The 22,687-nt window shown below is 39.9% G+C and overlaps 2 protein-coding genes across 5 annotated transcripts in view; one reads left to right on the forward strand and one right to left on the reverse strand.

Moving 5' to 3' along the window:
- Positions 1-14,469: 14,469 nt before the first annotated feature.
- Positions 14,470-18,935, forward strand: LOC106173653 (dual specificity protein phosphatase 12). 2 transcript variants are annotated; one of them, XM_013554849.2, is made up of 8 exons: positions 14,470-14,586; positions 15,727-16,000; positions 16,352-16,462; positions 16,610-16,731; positions 17,031-17,127; positions 17,520-17,718; positions 17,897-17,945; positions 18,233-18,935. In XM_013554849.2, the coding sequence occupies exons 2-8, from the start codon at positions 15,738-15,740 to the stop codon at positions 18,373-18,375; spliced, it is 984 nt and encodes a 327-aa protein (XP_013410303.2). In that variant the 5' UTR covers positions 14,470-14,586; positions 15,727-15,737; the 3' UTR covers positions 18,376-18,935. The 2 variants fall into 2 exon arrangements, with proteins under 2 accessions (XP_013410303.2, XP_086865913.1); XM_087009787.1 differs by lacking the exon at positions 14,470-14,586 and having other exon boundaries at positions 15,714-16,000.
- A 1,949-nt stretch (positions 18,936-20,884) lies between these two features.
- The window catches only part of LOC106173651 (uncharacterized), a 28,547-nt gene continuing 26,744 nt past the window's right edge, over positions 20,885-22,687 (reverse strand). For all 3 annotated transcript variants that reach the window (XM_087009124.1, XM_087009125.1, XM_087009123.1), the window contains 2 exons: positions 21,920-22,258; positions 20,885-21,500 (listed from right to left, as the gene is read on the reverse strand). In XM_087009124.1, coding sequence (XP_086865250.1) covers positions 21,337-21,500; positions 21,920-22,258 — 503 coding nt within the window. In that variant the 3' untranslated portion in view covers positions 20,885-21,336. The remainder of the gene's footprint in view (positions 21,501-21,919; positions 22,259-22,687) is intronic.

A 22,687-nucleotide genomic window follows, 5' to 3' on the forward strand; every position in this document is an offset into this window, starting at 1 on the left:
GTAAGCTCATTGAACTCTATCTTTTTCCAGGTACGTCACATGTCAAACTTGAATCGAGTCAATTGCTGACCCGATACGGCGCCATGCATGTAAGACTGCCATTTCATCGAAAAGTCCTTTTTTTCTCGGTGGGATAATCTGCAAGAAAAGTTCTCAATTTTTTTTTTTCGAAAGTAGCGTTGCCGCTATTGGTTTGCCCATTCATACATTTTTTTCTCATGTCCTTTGCCTATCAAGACTATTCGTATGGTCACACAGTCCCCGGGCAATTCCACAGTCTGCATTTCAAATGGCAAAGACTACTCCAAACTAAAATCGTCAAGGTGTAAACCGCTTTGGATCTCAACGTGCTCTATAACACCACAGGCGAAGTCGAACGTAACCTCAGTGTAACACAAAATGAAAATAAAATCACTTGAAATCATATAGCTAGGAACCTGACAGGCAGGCTTATCAATAAAAGCGACCGAAATTGATATGATTCAGTAACTTTCCCTGTATACAGTAGAATGACGTCACATCACTCGTAAACCGCATTCAACAGAAAAAGATGGTATCTTGTGGGTGGAGTTATATGCCAAATATGTTTTCTTTTCTCAAATTTTGTATCCTCCCAATTGCTAGAATGGAAAGCGCACCAGACTTACACATTTGAATTTTTTTAACGATTCCCTTTTCATAGGGGCTTGCTTAAACTAAAACCGTCCCGGTGTGAACGGCCTTTGATACCATTTCGTCTTTTTACCGTCATAGTTGAAGCAAACACTTTCTCAATGACTGAAAGTAAAAGAAAGTCATATATGTAGGAAGGCTCCGTTCCAGGTTGTCAAACAAGGTCTAGTGGACGTGACAAACTTCAACGTTCATGAGAAGACCATGTTCGTGGCCTGGCGTGGCTCGGGAAAGAAACGCAGCACCCTGGCTATCGATGGTAACTGGAGATATATATACGTGTATATCCAAACTGGCCCTCTCCGTGAGAAGGTAAAAAGTTTCCATTTGATCTTCTGTCATCTAACCAAGTTTGTCTGGCTCCGCGGTAACTTTGCCGACTGGAAGACAGGCAGACCCACGTACGCGGGTTCGAATCCGAGGATGCGACGAAATATTTTTATTCCAGAAATAATTTGCAAAAAATTGAGTTCGATTACTATAAAAGGAAACTCGTAAGGACGGAGGGTGGGCGGGTCTGTCACGGCGCAGTCGGTAGCGTGCACGGCTGCAAAAAAACAAATGCAAAAACGTCGAGTCACGGGTTCGAATCCCAGAAGACGCACGTCAGTTCACCACAACAACGTCATCGAACTGGCGCTGGGAGCGGGAAGCCACAGGAACGAATGCGGCCTCTCGTGGGTCCTCGCAAATTACCTTTTGCACCATTAATAAAAAAAGTTGTTGTCACAGTGGTGCATCTATGAAGATCTTACATCTTTTTTAGTAGATTTATTACTTAAAGATAAATACGGTGATTTGATATGAACCTTTTGCATAAAAAAACGGCATAGTTTACAATAAGTGATCGACTTGACATAGACTTTTTGCTGGTCATTCTCATCAAGACTGCATCGTCAATAACACTTCCTTTCTCTTCACTTAAAAGACCTCAAAATGGTGTTGACGAGGGTAAGCTCATTGAACTCTATCTTTTTCCAGGTACGTCACATGTCAAACTTGAATCGAGTCAATTGCTGACCCGATACGGCGCCATGCATGTAAGACTGCCATTTCATCGAAAAGTCCTTTTTTTCTCGGTGGGATAATCTGCAAGAAAAGTTCTCAATTTTTTTTTTTTTCGAAAGTAGCGTTGCCGCTATTGGTTTGCCCATTCATACATTTTTTTCTCATGTCCTTTGCCTATCAAGACTATTCGTATGGTCACACAGTCCCCGGGGCAATTCCACAGTCTGCATTTCAAATGGCAAAGACTACTCCAAACTAAAATCGTCAAGGTGTAAACCGCTTTGGATCTCAACGTGCTCTATAACACCACAGGCGAAGTCGAACGTAACCTCAGTGTAACACAAAATGAAAATAAAATCACTTGAAATCATATAGCTAGGAACCTGACAGGCAGGCTTATCAATAAAAGCGACCGAAATTGATATGATTCAGTAACTTTCCCTGTATACAGTAGAATGACGTCACATCACTCGTAAACCGCATTCAACAGAAAAAGATGGTATCTTGTGGGTGGAGTTATATGCCAAATATGTTTTCTTTTCTCAAATTTTGTATCCTCCCAATTGCTAGAATGGAAAGCGCACCAGACTTACACATTTGAATTTTTTTAACGATTCCCTTTTCATAGGGGCTTGCTTAAACTAAAACCGTCCCGGTGTGAACGGCCTTTGATACCATTTCGTCTTTTTACCGTCATAGTTGAAGCAAACACTTTCTCAATGACTGAAAGTAAAAGAAAGTCATATATGTAGGAAGGCTCCGTTCCAGGTTGTCAAACAAGGTCTAGTGGACGTGACAAACTTCAACGTTCATGAGAAGACCATGTTCGTGGCCTGGCGTGGCTCGGGAAAGAAACGCAGCACCCTGGCTATCGATGGTAACTGGAGATATATATACGTGTATATCCAAACTGGCCCTCTCCGTGAGAAGGTAAAAAGTTTCCATTTGATCTTCTGTCATCTAACCAAGTTTGTCTGGCTCCGCGGTAACTTTGCCGACTGGAAGACAGGCAGACCCACGTACGCGGGTTCGAATCCGAGGATGCGACGAAATATTTTTATTCCAGAAATAATTTGCAAAAAATTGAGTTCGATTACTATAAAAGGAAACTCGTAAGGACGGAGGGTGGGCGGGTCTGTCACGGCGCAGTCGGTAGCGTGCACGGCTGCAAAAAAACAAATGCAAAAACGTCGAGTCACGGGTTCGAATCCCAGAAGACGCACGTCAGTTCACCACAACAACGTCATCGAACTGGCGCTGGGAGCGGGAAGCCACAGGAACGAATGCGGCCTCTCGTGGGTCCTCGCAAATTACCTTTTGCACCATTAATAAAAAAAGTTGTTGTCACAGTGGTGCATCTATGAAGATCTTACATCTTTTTTAGTAGATTTATTACTTAAAGATAAATACGGTGATTTGATATGAACCTTTTGCATAAAAAAACGGCATAGTTTACAATAAGTGATCGACTTGACATAGACTTTTTGCTGGTCATTCTCATCAAGACTGCATCGTCAATAACACTTCCTTTCTCTTCACTTAAAAGACCTCAAAATGGTGTTGACGAGGGTAAGCTCATTGAACTCTATCTTTTTCCAGGTACGTCACATGTCAAACTTGAATCGAGTCAATTGCTGACCCGATACGGCGCCATGCATGTAAGACTGCCATTTCATCGAAAAGTCCTTTTTTTCTCGGTGGGATAATCTGCAAGAAAAGTTCTCAATTTTTTTTTTTTTTTTCGAAAGTAGCGTTGCCGCTATTGGTTTGCCCATTCATACATTTTTTTCTCATGTCCTTTGCCTATCAAGACTATTCGTATGGTCACACAGTCCCCGGGGCAATTCCACAGTCTGCATTTCAAATGGCAAAGACTACTCCAAACTAAAATCGTCAAGGTGTAAACCGCTTTGGATCTCAACGTGCTCTATAACACCACAGGCGAAGTCGAACGTAACCTCAGTGTAACACAAAATGAAAATAAAATCACTTGAAATCATATAGCTAGGAACCTGACAGGCAGGCTTATCAATAAAAGCGACCGAAATTGATATGATTCAGTAACTTTCCCTGTATACAGTAGAATGACGTCACATCACTCGTAAACCGCATTCAACAGAAAAAGATGGTATCTTGTGGGTGGAGTTATATGCCAAATATGTTTTCTTTTCTCAAATTTTGTATCCTCCCAATTGCTAGAATGGAAAGCGCACCAGACTTACACATTTGAATTTTTTTAACGATTCCCTTTTCATAGGGGCTTGCTTAAACTAAAACCGTCCCGGTGTGAACGGCCTTTGATACCATTTCGTCTTTTTACCGTCATAGTTGAAGCAAACACTTTCTCAATGACTGAAAGTAAAAGAAAGTCATATATGTAGGAAGGCTCCGTTCCAGGTTGTCAAACAAGGTCTAGTGGACGTGACAAACTTCAACGTTCATGAGAAGACCATGTTCGTGGCCTGGCGTGGCTCGGGAAAGAAACGCAGCACCCTGGCTATCGATGGTAACTGGAGATATATATACGTGTATATCCAAACTGGCCCTCTCCGTGAGAAGGTAAAAAGTTTCCATTTGATCTTCTGTCATCTAACCAAGTTTGTCTGGCTCCGTGGTAACTTTGCCGACTGGAAGACAGGCAGACCCACGTACGCGGGTTCGAATCCGAGGATGCGACGAAATATTTTTATTCCAGAAATAATTTGCAAAAAATTGAGTTCGATTACTATAAAAGGAAACTCGTAAGTACGGAGGGTGGGCGGGTCTGTCACGGCGCAGTCGGTAGCGTGCACGGCTGCAAAAAAACAAATGCAAAAACGTCGAGTCACGGGTTCGAATCCCAGAAGACGCACGTCAGTTCACCACAACAACGTCATCGAACTGGCGCTGGGAGCGGGAAGCCACAGGAACGAATGCGGCCTCTCGTGGGTCCTCGCAAATTACCTTTTGCACCATTAATAAAAAAAGTTGTTGTCACAGTGGTGCATCTATGAAGATCTTACATCTTTTTTAGTAGATTTATTACTTAAAGATAAATACGGTGATTTGATATGAACCTTTTGCATAAAAAACGGCATAGTTTACAATAAGTGATCGACTTGACATAGACTTTTTGCTGGTCATTCTCATCAAGACTGCATCGTCAATAACACTTCCTTTCTCTTCACTTAAAAGACCTCAAAATGGTGTTGACGAGGGTAAGCTCATTGAACTCTATCTTTTTCCAGGTACGTCACATGTCAAACTTGAATCGAGTCAATTGCTGACCCGATACGGCGCCATGCATGTAAGACTGCCATTTCATCGAAAAGTCCTTTTTTTCTCGGTGGGATAATCTGCAAGAAAAGTTCTCAATTTTTTTTTTTTTCGAAAGTAGCGTTGCCGCTATTGGTTTGCCCATTCATACATTTTTTTCTCATGTCCTTTGCCTATCAAGACTATTCGTATGGTCACACAGTCCCCGGGCAATTCCACAGTCTGCATTTCAAATGGCAAAGACTACTCCAAACTAAAATCGTCAAGGTGTAAACCGCTTTGGATCTCAACGTGCTCTATAACACCACAGGCGAAGTCGAACGTAACCTCAGTGTAACACAAAATGAAAATAAAATCACTTGAAATCATATAGCTAGGAACCTGACAGGCAGGCTTATCAATAAAAGCGACCGAAATTGATATGATTCAGTAACTTTCCCTGTATACAGTAGAATGACGTCACATCACTCGTAAACCGCATTCAACAGAAAAAGATGGTATCTTGTGGGTGGAGTTATATGCCAAATATGTTTTCTTTTCTCAAATTTTGTATCCTCCCAATTGCTAGAATGGAAAGCGCACCAGACTTACACATTTGAATTTTTTTAACGATTCCCTTTTCATAGGGGCTTGCTTAAACTAAAACCGTCCCGGTGTGAACGGCCTTTGATACCATTTCGTCTTTTTACCGTCATAGTTGAAGCAAACACTTTCTCAATGACTGAAAGTAAAAGAAAGTCATATATGTAGGAAGGCTCCGTTCCAGGTTGTCAAACAAGGTCTAGTGGACGTGACAAACTTCAACGTTCATGAGAAGACCATGTTCGTGGCCTGGCGTGGCTCGGGAAAGAAACGCAGCACCCTGGCTATCGATGGTAACTGGAGATATATATACGTGTATATCCAAACTGGCCCTCTCCGTGAGAAGGTAAAAAGTTTCCATTTGATCTTCTGTCATCTAACCAAGTTTGTCTGGCTCCGCGGTAACTTTGCCGACTGGAAGACAGGCAGACCCACGTACGCGGGTTCGAATCCGAGGATGCGACGAAATATTTTTATTCCAGAAATAATTTGCAAAAAATTGAGTTCGATTACTATAAAAGGAAACTCGTAAGGACGGAGGGTGGGCGGGTCTGTCACGGCGCAGTCGGTAGCGTGCACGGCTGCAAAAAAACAAATGCAAAAACGTCGAGTCACGGGTTCGAATCCCAGAAGACGCACGTCAGTTCACCACAACAACGTCATCGAACTGGCGCTGGGAGCGGGAAGCCACAGGAACGAATGCGGCCTCTCGTGGGTCCTCGCAAATTACCTTTTGCACCATTAATAAAAAAAGTTGTTGTCACAGTGGTGCATCTATGAAGATCTTACATCTTTTTTAGTAGATTTATTACTTAAAGATAAATACGGTGATTTGATATGAACCTTTTGCATAAAAAAACGGCATAGTTTACAATAAGTGATCGACTTGACATAGACTTTTTGCTGGTCATTCTCATCAAGACTGCATCGTCAATAACACTTCCTTTCTCTTCACTTAAAAGACCTCAAAATGGTGTTGACGAGGGTAAGCTCATTGAACTCTATCTTTTTCCAGGTACGTCACATGTCAAACTTGAATCGAGTCAATTGCTGACCCGATACGGCGCCATGCATGTAAGACTGCCATTTCATCGAAAAGTCCTTTTTTTCTCGGTGGGATAATCTGCAAGAAAAGTTCTCAATTTTTTTTTTTTTCGAAAGTAGCGTTGCCGCTATTGGTTTGCCCATTCATACATTTTTTTCTCATGTCCTTTGCCTATCAAGACTATTCGTATGGTCACACAGTCCCCGGGGCAATTCCACAGTCTGCATTTCAAATGGCAAAGACTACTCCAAACTAAAATCGTCAAGGTGTAAACCGCTTTGGATCTCAACGTGCTCTATAACACCACAGGCGAAGTCGAACGTAACCTCAGTGTAACACAAAATGAAAATAAAATCACTTGAAATCATATAGCTAGGAACCTGACAGGCAGGCTTATCAATAAAAGCGACCGAAATTGATATGATTCAGTAACTTTCCCTGTATACAGTAGAATGACGTCACATCACTCGTAAACCGCATTCAACAGAAAAAGATGGTATCTTGTGGGTGGAGTTATATGCCAAATATGTTTTCTTTTCTCAAATTTTGTATCCTCCCAATTGCTAGAATGGAAAGCGCACCAGACTTACACATTTGAATTTTTTTAACGATTCCCTTTTCATAGGGGCTTGCTTAAACTAAAACCGTCCCGGTGTGAACGGCCTTTGATACCATTTCGTCTTTTTACCGTCATAGTTGAAGCAAACACTTTCTCAATGACTGAAAGTAAAAGAAAGTCATATATGTAGGAAGGCTCCGTTCCAGGTTGTCAAACAAGGTCTAGTGGACGTGACAAACTTCAACGTTCATGAGAAGACCATGTTCGTGGCCTGGCGTGGCTCGGGAAAGAAACGCAGCACCCTGGCTATCGATGGTAACTGGAGATATATATACGTGTATATCCAAACTGGCCCTCTCCGTGAGAAGGTAAAAAGTTTCCATTTGATCTTCTGTCATCTAACCAAGTTTGTCTGGCTCCGCGGTAACTTTGCCGACTGGAAGACAGGCAGACCCACGTACGCGGGTTCGAATCCGAGGATGCGACGAAATATTTTTATTCCAGAAATAATTTGCAAAAAATTGAGTTCGATTACTATAAAAGGAAACTCGTAAGGACGGAGGGTGGGCGGGTCTGTCACGGCGCAGTCGGTAGCGTGCACGGCTGCAAAAAAACAAATGCAAAAACGTCGAGTCACGGGTTCGAATCCCAGAAGACGCACGTCAGTTCACCACAACAACGTCATCGAACTGGCGCTGGGAGCGGGAAGCCACAGGAACGAATGCGGCCTCTCGTGGGTCCTCGCAAATTACCTTTTGCACCATTAATAAAAAAAGTTGTTGTCACAGTGGTGCATCTATGAAGATCTTACATCTTTTTTAGTAGATTTATTACTTAAAGATAAATACGGTGATTTGATATGAACCTTTTGCATAAAAAAACGGCATAGTTTACAATAAGTGATCGACTTGACATAGACTTTTTGCTGGTCATTCTCATCAAGACTGCATCGTCAATAACACTTCCTTTCTCTTCACTTAAAAGACCTCAAAATGGTGTTGACGAGGGTAAGCTCATTGAACTCTATCTTTTTCCAGGTACGTCACATGTCAAACTTGAATCGAGTCAATTGCTGACCCGATACGGCGCCATGCATGTAAGACTGCCATTTCATCGAAAAGTCCTTTTTTTCTCGGTGGGATAATCTGCAAGAAAAGTTCTCAATTTTTTTTTTTTTTTCGAAAGTAGCGTTGCCGCTATTGGTTTGCCCATTCATACATTTTTTTCTCATGTCCTTTGCCTATCAAGACTATTCGTATGGTCACACAGTCCCCGGGGCAATTCCACAGTCTGCATTTCAAATGGCAAAGACTACTCCAAACTAAAATCGTCAAGGTGTAAACCGCTTTGGATCTCAACGTGCTCTATAACACCACAGGCGAAGTCGAACGTAACCTCAGTGTAACACAAAATGAAAATAAAATCACTTGAAATCATATAGCTAGGAACCTGACAGGCAGGCTTATCAATAAAAGCGACCGAAATTGATATGATTCAGTAACTTTCCCTGTATACAGTAGAATGACGTCACATCACTCGTAAACCGCATTCAACAGAAAAAGATGGTATCTTGTGGGTGGAGTTATATGCCAAATATGTTTTCTTTTCTCAAATTTTGTATCCTCCCAATTGCTAGAATGGAAAGCGCACCAGACTTACACATTTGAATTTTTTTAACGATTCCCTTTTCATAGGGGCTTGCTTAAACTAAAACCGTCCCGGTGTGAACGGCCTTTGATACCATTTCGTCTTTTTACCGTCATAGTTGAAGCAAACACTTTCTCAATGACTGAAAGTAAAAGAAAGTCATATATGTAGGAAGGCTCCGTTCCAGGTTGTCAAACAAGGTCTAGTGGACGTGACAAACTTCAACGTTCATGAGAAGACCATGTTCGTGGCCTGGCGTGGCTCGGGAAAGAAACGCAGCACCCTGGCTATCGATGGTAACTGGAGATATATATACGTGTATATCCAAACTGGCCCTCTCCGTGAGAAGGTAAAAAGTTTCCATTTGATCTTCTGTCATCTAACCAAGTTTGTCTGGCTCCGTGGTAACTTTGCCGACTGGAAGACAGGCAGACCCACGTACGCGGGTTCGAATCCGAGGATGCGACGAAATATTTTTATTCCAGAAATAATTTGCAAAAAATTGAGTTCGATTACTATAAAAGGAAACTCGTAAGGACGGAGGGTGGGCGGGTCTGTCACGGCGCAGTCGGTAGCGTGCACGGCTGCAAAAAAACAAATGCAAAAACGTCGAGTCACGGGTTCGAATCCCAGAAGACGCACGTCAGTTCACCACAACAACGTCATCGAACTGGCGCTGGGAGCGGGAAGCCACAGGAACGAATGCGGCCTCTCGTGGGTCCTCGCAAATTACCTTTTGCACCATTAATAAAAAAAGTTGTTGTCACAGTGGTGCATCTATGAAGATCTTACATCTTTTTTAGTAGATTTATTACTTAAAGATAAATACGGTGATTTGATATGAACCTTTTGCATAAAAAACGGCATAGTTTACAATAAGTGATCGACTTGACATAGACTTTTTGCTGGTCATTCTCATCAAGACTGCATCGTCAATAACACTTCCTTTCTCTTCACTTAAAAGACCTCAAAATGGTGTTGACGAGGGTAAGCTCATTGAACTCTATCTTTTTCCAGGTACGTCACATGTCAAACTTGAATCGAGTCAATTGCTGACCCGATACGGCGCCATGCATGTAAGACTGCCATTTCATCGAAAAGTCCTTTTTTTCTCGGTGGGATAATCTGCAAGAAAAGTTCTCAATTTTTTTTTTTTTCGAAAGTAGCGTTGCCGCTATTGGTTTGCCCATTCATACATTTTTTTCTCATGTCCTTTGCCTATCAAGACTATTCGTATGGTCACACAGTCCCCGGGGCAATTCCACAGTCTGCATTTCAAATGGCAAAGACTACTCCAAACTAAAATCGTCAAGGTGTAAACCGCTTTGGATCTCAACGTGCTCTATAACACCACAGGCGAAGTCGAACGTAACCTCAGTGTAACACAAAATGAAAATAAAATCACTTGAAATCATATAGCTAGGAACCTGACAGGCAGGCTTATCAATAAAAGCGACCGAAATTGATATGATTCAGTAACTTTCCCTGTATACAGTAGAATGACGTCACATCACTCGTAAACCGCATTCAACAGAAAAAGATGGTATCTTGTGGGTGGAGTTATATGCCAAATATGTTTTCTTTTCTCAAATTTTGTATCCTCCCAATTGCTAGAATGGAAAGCGCACCAGACTTACACATTTGAATTTTTTTAACGATTCCCTTTTCATAGGGGCTTGCTTAAACTAAAACCGTCCCGGTGTGAACGGCCTTTGATACCATTTCGTCTTTTTACCGTCATAGTTGAAGCAAACACTTTCTCAATGACTGAAAGTAAAAGAAAGTCATATATGTAGGAAGGCTCCGTTCCAGGTTGTCAAACAAGGTCTAGTGGACGTGACAAACTTCAACGTTCATGAGAAGACCATGTTCGTGGCCTGGCGTGGCTCGGGAAAGAAACGCAGCACCCTGGCTATCGATGGTAACTGGAGATATATATACGTGTATATCCAAACTGGCCCTCTCCGTGAGAAGGTAAAAAGTTTCCATTTGATCTTCTGTCATCTAACCAAGTTTGTCTGGCTCCGCGGTAACTTTGCCGACTGGAAGACAGGCAGACCCACGTACGCGGGTTCGAATCCGAGGATGCGACGAAATATTTTTATTCCAGAAATAATTTGCAAAAAATTGAGTTCGATTACTATAAAAGGAAACTCGTAAGTACGGAGGGTGGGCGGGTCTGTCACGGCGCAGTCGGTAGCGTGCACGGCTGCAAAAAAACAAATGCAAAAACGTCGAGTCACGGGTTCGAATCCCAGAAGACGCACGTCAGTTCACCACAACAACGTCATCGAACTGGCGCTGGGAGCGGGAAGCCACAGGAACGAATGCGGCCTCTCGTGGGTCCTCGCAAATTACCTTTTGCACCATTAATAAAAAAAGTTGTTGTCACAGTGGTGCATCTATGAAGATCTTACATCTTTTTTAGTAGATTTATTACTTAAAGATAAATACGGTGATTTGATATGAACCTTTTGCATAAAAAAACGGCATAGTTTACAATAAGTGATCGACTTGACATAGACTTTTTGCTGGTCATTCTCATCAAGACTGCATCGTCAATAACACTTCCTTTCTCTTCACTTAAAAGACCTCAAAATGGTGTTGACGAGGGTAAGCTCATTGAACTCTATCTTTTTCCAGGTACGTCACATGTCAAACTTGAATCGAGTCAATTGCTGACCCGATACGGCGCCATGCATGTAAGACTGCCATTTCATCGAAAAGTCCTTTTTTTCTCGGTGGGATAATCTGCAAGAAAAGTTCTCAATTTTTTTTTTTTTCGAAAGTAGCGTTGCCGCTATTGGTTTGCCCATTCATACATTTTTTTCTCATGTCCTTTGCCTATCAAGACTATTCGTATGGTCACACAGTCCCCGGGGCAATTCCACAGTCTGCATTTCAAATGGCAAAGACTACTCCAAACTAAAATCGTCAAGGTGTAAACCGCTTTGGATCTCAACGTGCTCTATAACACCACAGGCGAAGTCGAACGTAACCTCAGTGTAACACAAAATGAAAATAAAATCACTTGAAATCATATAGCTAGGAACCTGACAGGCAGGCTTATCAATAAAAGCGACCGAAATTGATATGATTCAGTAACTTTCCCTGTATACAGTAGAATGACGTCACATCACTCGTAAACCGCATTCAACAGAAAAAGATGGTATCTTGTGGGTGGAGTTATATGCCAAATATGTTTTCTTTTCTCAAATTTTGTATCCTCCCAATTGCTAGAATGGAAAGCGCACCAGACTTACACATTTGAATTTTTTTAACGATTCCCTTTTCATAGGGGCTTGCTTAAACTAAAACCGTCCCGGTGTGAACGGCCTTTGATACCATTTCGTCTTTTTACCGTCATAGTTGAAGCAAACACTTTCTCAATGACTGAAAGTAAAAGAAAGTCATATATGTAGGAAGGCTCCGTTTCAGGTTGTCAAACAAGGTCTAGTGGACGTGACAAACTTCAACGTTCATGAGAAGACCATGTTCGTGGCCTGGCGTGGCTCGGGAAAGAAACGCAGCACCCTGGCTATCGATGGTAACTGGAGATATATATACGTGTATATCCAAACTGGCCCTCTCCGTGAGAAGGTAAAAAGTTTCCATTTGATCTTCTGTCATCTAACCAAGTTTGTCTGGCTCCGTGGTAACTTTGCCGACTGGAAGACAGGCAGACCCACGTACGCGGGTTCGAATCCGAGGATGCGACGAAATATTTTTATTCCAGAAATAATTTGCAAAAAATTGAGTTCGATTACTATAAAAGGAAACTCGTAAGTACGGAGGGTGGGCGGGTCTGTCACGGCGCAGTCGGTAGCGTGCACGGCTGCAAAAAAACAAATGCAAAAACGTCGAGTCACGGGTTCGAATCCCAGAAGACGCACGTCAGTTCACCACAACAACGTCATCGAACTGGCGCTGGGAGCGGGAAGCCACAGGAACGAATGCGGCCTCTCGTGGGTCCTCGCAAATTACCATTTGCACCATTAATAAAAAAAGTTGTTGTCACAGTGGTGCATCTATGAAGATCTTACATCTTTTTTAGTAGATTTATTACTTAAAGATAAATACGGTGATTTGATATGAACCTTTTGCATAAAAAACGGCATAGTTTACAATAAGTGATCGACTTGACATAGACTTTTTGCTGGTCATTCTCATCAAGACTGCATCGTCAATAACACTTCCTTTCTCTTCACTTAAAAGACCTCAAAATGGTGTTGACGAGGGTAAGCTCATTGAACTCTATCTTTTTCCAGGTACGTCACATGTCAAACTTGAATCGAGTCAATTGCTGACCCGATACGGCGCCACGCATGTAAGACTGCCATTTCATCGAAAAGTGCTATTTTCTCGTTGGGATAATCTGCAAGAAAAGTTCTCAATTTTTTTCAAAAATAGCGTTGCCGCTATTGCTTTACCCATTCATACATTTTTTTCCTTGTCCTTTGCCTATCAAGACTGTTCGTATGGTCACACAGTCCCTGGGGAAATGCCACAGTCTGCATTTCAAATGGCAAAGACTACTCCAAACTAAAATCGTCAAGGTGTAAACCGCTTTGGATCTCAACGTGCTCTATAACGCCACAGGCGAAGTCGAACGTAACCTCAGTGTAACACAAAATGAAAATAAAATCACTTGAAATCATATAGCTAGGAACATGACAGGCAGGCTTATCAATGAAAGCGACCGAAATTGATATGATTCAGTAACTTTCCCTGTATACAGTAGAACCACATCACATCACCCGTAAACCGCATTCAACAGAAAAAGATGGTAGGCCTATCGCCAACTCATGAGTTCAAATCCTAGATGACGCAGATGTCAGTTCACCACAACAAGAACGAGCTTGCCTCGTATGCAGGCGTTCGTGTGTCCGGAAAAATTACTTTTTGCATAATAATCCGGTATAGTTTAGAATTAGTGATCAATTTTGACAACAATTTATTGCTCGTCATTAACATAAAGTCTGCATTCTCAATTATATTTCTTTTCTCTACTTTGTCTTCAAAATGATGCTTAGGCGGGGATGGTTTAGAATAACTGATCGATTTGACAACAACTGGTCATTATCTTAAATTCACGATTTTGCATCCGCGGATGTGTGTGTGTGTGTGTGTGTGTGTGTGTGTTATGGTTCACTTGCAGGCACTTTTGCAGTTCCCACCCCATATAACTCCGTGATCATGATATATTTCAATGTCTTATTTTAATAAATTTGTGCAGTGACTTTGTACAATGTCTCCGCTAGTCAAAGAAATTAGTTTGGTAATTCATTTACTGATTTTAAGATGTTTTTTACACGAAACTCTAAAGACTTTATGCCTTCCAAATATTACAAGATCCGAGGTTATCGCTGGGATGAAAATTTGCTGTAACCTCATTGGTAAAAAAATTTTCGAAAGTTTATTTTAAAAAAGATTTAAAAATAAGTAAGTAAATTTGCAAAGTAATTTATTTGAATAGCAGCAACATTAATAAAAAATAATTCATTTCTTTTAACCGCGCGTCTGAGCAGTGCTGGCCTATATAAAAACCTAAACAACACAGAAAAATTAAAAACTAATATAAAAATAATTAACTAAAAACACAAGTTAATCAAAGAAGCAGCATTTAAATTAGTCTAAACAGGCATCGATCTATATCTGCGCTTAGCCTACTTCTCCGTACTCTTCTCATGAGGTGCTTAGATCTATTTTCAGCGGAGAATCCAGCCTCGGTTTAAACATTCACAGTGATGACGTCATGGGAAATCACCTTCCTTGATGGTGCAACCGCTGCTACGACTCCATGCATGTTTGTGAAAAGGTAAAAACTTAGGCATGCACTTGAGCTTCTCACGCATGTCTTATAGGCGTTTTATTATATATTGCATGATGTTCAATTTTTATATGATAAATCAGTGAAATGATTTGCAGAGGATCGGTTTGGATACACGTTCTTGTACATGTACTCGAGCTACCAGTACAGTACATGTACAGGGCCTACTGTACGTACTCAAGACTGTGTGCCTCAACTCAGTCTCTAGTCAAAGTTTACATCAATGTATTACTACAATATTAGTAATGGTAATGATGGTAATGAGAACCGTGTGTGTGTGTGTGTGTGTGTGTGTAGGGGGTACAAATGTCTATTTTTACCCACAGTTAAAGCTAGCTGGATTGGAAGTGGGAGAGGAATCCCTACGGCTACTGGTACATTTGGTGAGATATCATTGATGATTTATGCATTAGTGATTACCTCTCCTCCCACCTCCCCCCCCCCCCAGTTGCAGTACTATTACAATGTATGTACATTAATTTAGTAAACCTTATATCAGTCGGCTCTACTGGGTATATGCCAAGGTAATATTTATATAATGAAAACTGATACAGAATAGCTGATCACAGATTTACCATGTCATATGGTGGTGGTGGTGGTGGTGGTGGGGGGGGGGGGGGGGGGTAATGTTTTTGTGATGTATGCAGTGTGTAAGGAAATGTGCAATACTTACCATTATATTATAGTCAGACACAATCATTTCCATTTTATATGAATTGCCACTTTATTTATGATGTTTATATATACAGTAGTCAAAGTTTCCTGTGTCTAGCACACTTAGTTTAAGTTTTATATATCTAATACATTCCATATTTTAGCATGCAGGTACCAGTACAAATAAAAATTAAACAAATATTAAAATTATGCAGGAGAAGTCCTAATTGAAGTCTGATAATTTAGACTAAACAGTTACACATGTACAGTGATGATCTACCTGACATCTACAAGAGGGCCTTGGTAGCTATACCCAGTAGGCAGTAGCTATACCACCTAGCAGTCAGTGAGTAACAACATCTACTCACATCGGTCTGATGAAGACCTACACCCAGTTTGGCTGGACGCTAACAGTACTAAAATATTTCAGCTTGTGTTTTATAATTATCATATGTGAACAGTGACAAATTTCAGAAATCAAGATCATGGGTGACTTGGCTAGAGTAGACATCAACCTGTACATAGGGAGCAGGGACGATGCCAGTGACACAGAGACATTACAACAGAAAGCAGTGACACACATTCTGACCATTGATGTGAAGCCACTGCCTACTACACAACAAATGACATTTCAGTGTAAATTCATCCATGCTCTGGATGACCCAGAGACTGACCTTCTGAGTTATTTTGAAGAGTGCATTCAGTTTATTGAGGATGGAGTGAAGATGGGAGGAGTGCTGGTGCATTGGTATGTTTGGTATCTTCACAAATTAAAATAACAATGGATAATAATTGCATAATTAGTATTTGTTTACAGCTCAGAAAAAAACCTATCGTGTAACTGCATAGATTATGAAGTTGAGTAAAGAAATATAGGTCTTTCCAAGAAACAGCAAATGTACATGTTAACATGAATGTTTTGAATTCCTCAATGAAGCCATCATAGCTGAATTAAAAGTGAAATAGTATAAGGTGAATGGCAGAACTGTAAAATTAATGTATTTAATCACTGCTTCAGTGGATTATTTGTCTTCAATAATACATTTAATTCTTCTGTATTATTACTCAGACTATTTATTAATTTTTATTTTCACTTCAGTGCAGCAGGGGTGTCTAGGAGTGCCACCATAACAGCAGCTTATCTCATGAGAAAGCACAATATAGGCGTTGAGGAAGCTCTTGGCAAAATTGAAGAGAAGAGACATGTTGGGTACTGTTTTGATTCTTACAAAATATCATTAACAAATAATTTTTAAAAATATTTTTATCATATAGATTGTGCAACATTTTATTCATAACAGGATATGGAAGGCAGAACTGTTAGTTAGTTTACTAGTAAATATCTGATTTATTTTAGGCCAAACCCAGGATTTATGCAACAATTACACTTATTCGAAGAAATGGGTAGTAGACTTGACCAGAAACATCCAAAGTATAAAATTTATTTCTGGAATAAATTGTCTGCCAGGGTACAAACAGGTAACTAGGTGGATTCCTAAACACGCTTCCTCTTAGTTGCTTTTTTTTTTTAATTTTCTTACATCATATCCAAGCAAATGAAACCAAAAAGCTATTGTTTTGCTTTTCTTTTAATTAAAAACTTAGTATTTTAAGAGTATAGTAAGAGTAGGTCAGATCCCACTGCATATTTTTAGACTTCACTGAAAGGCAGTCTCATCTTTGATTACATGGCATTCATGAAGACTCGATGGAGAAAAACGATGAAAATATTCAGTATATTTTTTAATGATTTGCTTTTCTAATCATTTTTGGCACAGCACGTTCCTTAGAAGACATTAATGCAGATACATTAGAACCTGATCCCTCTGTGGGAGGAACTGGTGGCGAAACAGTGTATAGATGTAAAAAGTGCAGGCAAGTAGTTCACATATGGGTGTAGAAAAAGGTAACTCACTTGTAGCATCATTTAAGGCAAACTTTTTCATATTTTTCACCTTTTTCTGCTAACTGTATGTGAATTAGCATTACAGCCTGCATGAATGTTTAGACCATGGTCCTGTGGTTGATATTCCAAGATTATTGTGTTTAACATTATCAAAAGACTTATTTGAGAAATTTATAACTATCCAACCAAGAAAAATGATTAACAACTGAGATTTGAGACAATTTGAGACATTTTATATTAAGATACAGGAATTTTGGTTAAGGTTGAAACGTCATGCCACATATGAAAAAAAAATAATGTCCAATCAACTTATAAAAACAATTCTCTTTGTCACTGCTAAAATTATGTTGTTGCATTTCAGACGCATTCTTTTCAAACAGACCAGCTTTTTGTCTCATTCTGAGGGTATAGGCGAAGCTGCATTTGACTGGAGGCGAGACAGTATAAAACATGATGGCAGCCATAGCAGTAGTGATGAAAAAGAGACCATGTGCTCACAGTCTTACTTCATAGAACCAGTGCAATGGATGTCTGACTGTATCAGTAGTCTAGAGGGGAAAGTGAGTATACTTCACTGGCAGATTGGGGGGAAGGGGCACACAGACGAATTATAAAATTTATAAAATGTTTCTTTCTTAGTTTTTTCTTTCATATAATAATAAGCCATTTGCTATGCAGACTCACAGAATGATACATAATACAAATGTTGTAGATTGATCAGTTATATTTCCCTTCCAGCTTTCTTGTCCGAAGTGCAATGCCAAACTAGGGTCTTTTAATTGGGCAGGTAGGTACACTGTACTTACAAATGGTCAGTATTCTGCAAAATTCTATGTAATGATTCTCCTTCGACAATGTTTTAAAAATCACTCTCAGCAAATAGCAAAGGAAAAAAATCCACAAGGTTTGCATGTGATATACAATGAGGGGTATAAGGTGATGAGTAAAATAAGGGTTTGTAATATTAAGAATTCTGTGTATAGAGAGCACTTATTTTTTTCCTCTTATGTGATATCACACTACTGGTTGCATTGTAACATGAATTCTCAAATTGATGTCCTGTTTACATTTTAGGGGAGAGATGCCCATGTGGAGCTTGGATCACACCTGCTTTCCATGTTCAGATACAGAAAGTGGACAAATCAAGTCCTAGAAGTCTACCAGTCACAGTGCCCCCTCAGTGTAGAACTACTGCTAATCAAACAACATTAACTTAAGCCCTGTATTCCACTGGGCACTGAATGAAAATTTGATACAGACTGCGCTGCATTTTGAATAAAGATTTTAATTTTTTATTTAAATAAACAGTCTGAGTAAAAATACAGAAGAATTAGATGTATTATTAAAGACAAATAATCCACTGAAGCAGTGATTAAGTGCATTAATTTTACAGTTCTCTATGCCATTCACCATTTTCTACTTTCACTTTTGATTCAACCATGATGGCTTCATTTAGGAATTCAAAACATTCATGTTAACATGTACATTTGCTGTTGCTTGAGAAGACCTATATTTCTTTACTCAACTTTATAATCTACTGTCACACAAGTTTTTTCCTGAGCTGTAAATTAATAATTATCATCGAGAAATTTTAACAAAATTTGTGAAGATACCAAACATACAAACTTTAGTGAGTATATAATGGATCCAATGCTGCACTACTGCGTAGGGCATACAAATCATAAGTTCAAATTGAACACGTTCATTTGCGTTATATAATTACATGTACGGCCATAAAACGAGTCGCATGCACAAGCAAGCGACTGTATTAAGTTAATATACGAGTCTGGGGGTTATTTTTGTGAACTGAACACACCTTCCTTTTTACCCCCCCCCCCCCCCCACCCCCACCCACCCCAAAAAAAGTTTTTCCTTTAATCACGTTGGGGACATTCAGTCTAAATTAAGAGTAAAGTACGTTATTAAAATTGCACATTTTTAAAGCTAGTCCAGGAGGAAAACCAGAGATAAAACCCTTTTATATATCTTTCTTTATGAACATGGCGAAAACGGCTCTGGAAACCGGGCAATTGAGCGCAGCTGCGCACGCCAACGACAGCGCTGTGCCTGACCCACCTGCCCACCGTATATACGTTATACTTCTTATAGTTATATATTCAATTTTCAGAAATCATATAGAGCAAAATTACTGCATTACACACTCTAGCATTCGAACATGAGGACAAGGGTATAGCTGTGTTTAAAACAGCGGAATTATCAAGAAGTCGCAGAGGCTTCGATGGTAGATCTTAGACCAAATGGAAACCTACCTTGTCACGCAGAAGGCCAGTTTGGTTGTACACGTTTACATCTGCATTTACAATCGATAGCCCGGGTGCCGTACAGATGTATTTCATCTTGTGATACGCCAGTCCCCGAACATGGTCTTATCATCACCGTCGAAGTTCACAATGTTCACAGGGCCTTGTTTGAGAAACCGACACGGAGCGTTTTTTTCTGTGACTATGTTTTGTGCTGAGATTTAGTTTGGGTTCACCTAAGACGTTAAAGAGCACAATGGGATCAAAGTCGGCCCGGTTTTGGCTTAAAGGGATAATAACTCTTCGTATGAGATCTATATATCATAATAAAAATATTGTGAACAACTCATAGAAATATAATATATTCTGTTTTACCACAAAACGGCAGTTATAGCTATTATTCTGATATCTAAAGTTGTCTTTAGACCACGTGACCTCCATTGATGGCCATAAAAAACTTTTTAGAAAAAAATTCCAGGGACTAACTTTGAATGTAAAAATGGACTCATTAACCATTGGTAAGTATGGGAAAATTAGTTTACTCCAGGAAAATTCATTTTTTGGCCAAAACGAAGAGTTATTATCCCTTTAAGCAAGCCCCTATAAGAAGAAGGAATCATTTCAAAACGTTCAAACGTGTACAAGCAATTGCAACGATACGAATTTTAAGAAAAACACATTTGTTAAATAATTTTGTAGAGAAGATACCGTTCTCGTCTGCAGATCGCGATATACAGGTGGTAAGACAGGGGCGGATACAGGATTTGAAGGGGGGTTTGTTTTTTACGAATGACAGGCCTCGGATTCGAAGCCGACCCTCGTCCCCCTTGTGGTAGGGTTCGGGGCCTGCTTAAGGGCCCCAGTATATTTTGGTGTTTTGAAAGTCAAGCGGTGCCATTTGGAACGGTGAAGAACTATAAATCATCTAGTAAAAATTCTTATTTCTAGAGGGGAATCAGTGTGATTTTTTTCAGAAACCGAAGTGGGAGTCAGGACCCCCCTGACCCCCCACTAAATCCGCCACTGACCCCCACCCACCCCCACCCTCAACCATCCGTCCGCATAGCATGTCGATCGTTATGTCAAAACCAAAAATATTCATGCTAACGAAGTATTTTCATTGGTTCATGTTTTATCGCGAGGTTATAGGTACAGAAACATTCAGAATGCAAAGATGAAAGTTCTCGGACTAATACTGATATCTGCGTTGCTAAACTAGTACGGGGATATAGCTAAACGCTGAAACCAGATTGTCGTTAAGTTCCTGGTCGTCTAACGTGCCAGTTTTCATGATAATAAATTACTAAGATACAGAGTTATATCGGAAACCGATCAGTATCTCAAACCAATTTACAAAGCGGAATTGGCTATTAACGCGTGACCACCCTATGCGCAGAATCGAGTGAGGTGCTGAGAAAAGGAACAAAAAAATTAAATAAATAAATAAATAAAAAATAAGTTTCATGTATTAAAATTCTTATTTAATTGCCACAATATCTCGATACATATCTCACGTAAAAGAAAACGGGAAATTAGCTATTTTCCCCAATATAGGCCTTGATACCGATACCCCTTAATAGTTCATGTTTTTTGGTTATCAAATTACATGTATGTAACAACATATAGAAAAAGCTTTTTTCTTGAAAGCTATGAAAGCTGGATTGAGAAAATGTGGCTCTTTAAATATTCTAAACTTTTCTACATAAATGTAAAACATATATGTATAATTATAATTAATGTATGTATATACGGTAGGACCGGGATGTCGGCCTTGTTCTGACATATACATGTTAAAATCATGTCAATCTTAACGCAGTATCTCGTCTTCTTTCTTTGGCAAGTCTGTTTTTAAAGCCCAGTTACAACCTCTTATAAGAAAATGATAATCATTTCATTGCAGTGAATGGTTGGTGAACTTTAATGTAAAAGTTTCTGTCGCATTAATGTGATGGCAGCTTTTTCTCTGCGACGAGCCCGGAAGTAGACGACGTATATGGCAACTGTTCCCACGAGCACCGTTCCAATTATGCACCCAAGAATGATTTGGTGTATTATAGCCGCATTTAATTTTGCCATCAGGTCTGTGGATGGGAAAAAAAGAAGAATATAGAAAGACATGGGTGTAAACCAGAACAGATAAGGAAATATAAAATATCTTTATCAACTAAGAACTCAAGTTTGTCTTCAAATAGTTCCTCAATTAAAAGATACATGTTAAACCTAATGTAATATGTAATGCAAATGTTATGTCAAACCCAAAGTATATCATTAATATGAACCTAATTAATTGCATTTTGTCCATGGTAGAAAGAAACAGCACGAAAATTCATGCACTAACATTAATTCTTATATACGGCCCCGGCTATGCATACTGTTAGCACAACCGTACATAACAGAAACCGTTTACAGGAATGCAAAAGCATGGATTTTTTTTTTTTGCCAAGAGATAGACAGAGAAAGAGAAGGGAGGGGTTGACAAATGCTTTGCAGCAAAACAAACCTGAATTTATACTTTCTGCATCCATTTGTTCCCCATTAAACTGGTAAAACCAATCGATGGTAACGTGTTGTATCCTATCAGTAAAGGGGGCCTTTGTAACCAATGATTGGGTACTAGTTGGACTTGGCTGTCTTCCAGGACGCACTTGCACCATTGCCATGGTGTCACCTTTCTGCCCTTTCTGTCCAGTCACACTCATCCCCTTCATCCCTTTAATGCCCTTCATCCCCTTCAAGCCCATTTCTCCTGTCGCACCAGAATTTCCCACGTTTCCCGTCATGCCCTTCTGGCCTTTTTGGCCTTTGACGTCCCCAGGCTGACCGACTGCGCCTTCCAACCCTGTAAATTAAGTTTTACTTATATTGGTAACACATTCTTTTCGTAGTCGAGGTCCCGCACATACTGGTACAATAATAGCACTAGGAATCTTTATGATATGTAATTTAAGATTTTAATCTTTTTCTCCATTCTGTTAGGCTTTAACTAGTTTATAAATAGTATAGTTATGACGAAGATTTTAAGAAATGTTTGAAATGTATTAATTTTATTCCTGACTTGCACATACAAGTGCAAATTGTAATTTAAACCCTAATTTGTACATTGTTTAACCATACTCCCCAAGCAAAAAAGTGTCACCTCTAAGGCAATTCGTAAAGTGATACAGAAAAATCATGTCGCGAACCAATGTTCTTCTTTCAAATTTCCACAGAAAAAAATCAAAGCGACATTTTAGTGCTTAGTATACCAGTAGCATCTTCTGGATTGGAG

Source organism: Lingula anatina, chromosome 3, assembly GCF_051362555.1.
Source record: "Lingula anatina isolate TDL-2025a chromosome 3, LinAna3.0, whole genome shotgun sequence".
NCBI lineage: Eukaryota > Metazoa > Brachiopoda > Lingulata > Lingulida > Lingulidae > Lingula > Lingula anatina.

What these genes read in the sequence shown, in the direction of transcription:
- LOC106173653 (XM_013554849.2), top strand. Translation starts at nt 15,738, where the DNA reads ATGGGTGACTTGGCTAGAGTAGACATCAACCTGTACATAGGGAGCAGG. An exon ending in GTCTGCCAGGGTACAAACAG is followed by an intron (nt 16,732 to 17,030) that starts GTAACTAGGTGG and finishes TTTTTGGCACAG; the next exon opens with CACGTTCCTTAGAAGACATT. An exon ending in TCAGTAGTCTAGAGGGGAAA is followed by an intron (nt 17,719 to 17,896) that starts GTGAGTATACTT and finishes TTTCCCTTCCAG; the next exon opens with CTTTCTTGTCCGAAGTGCAA.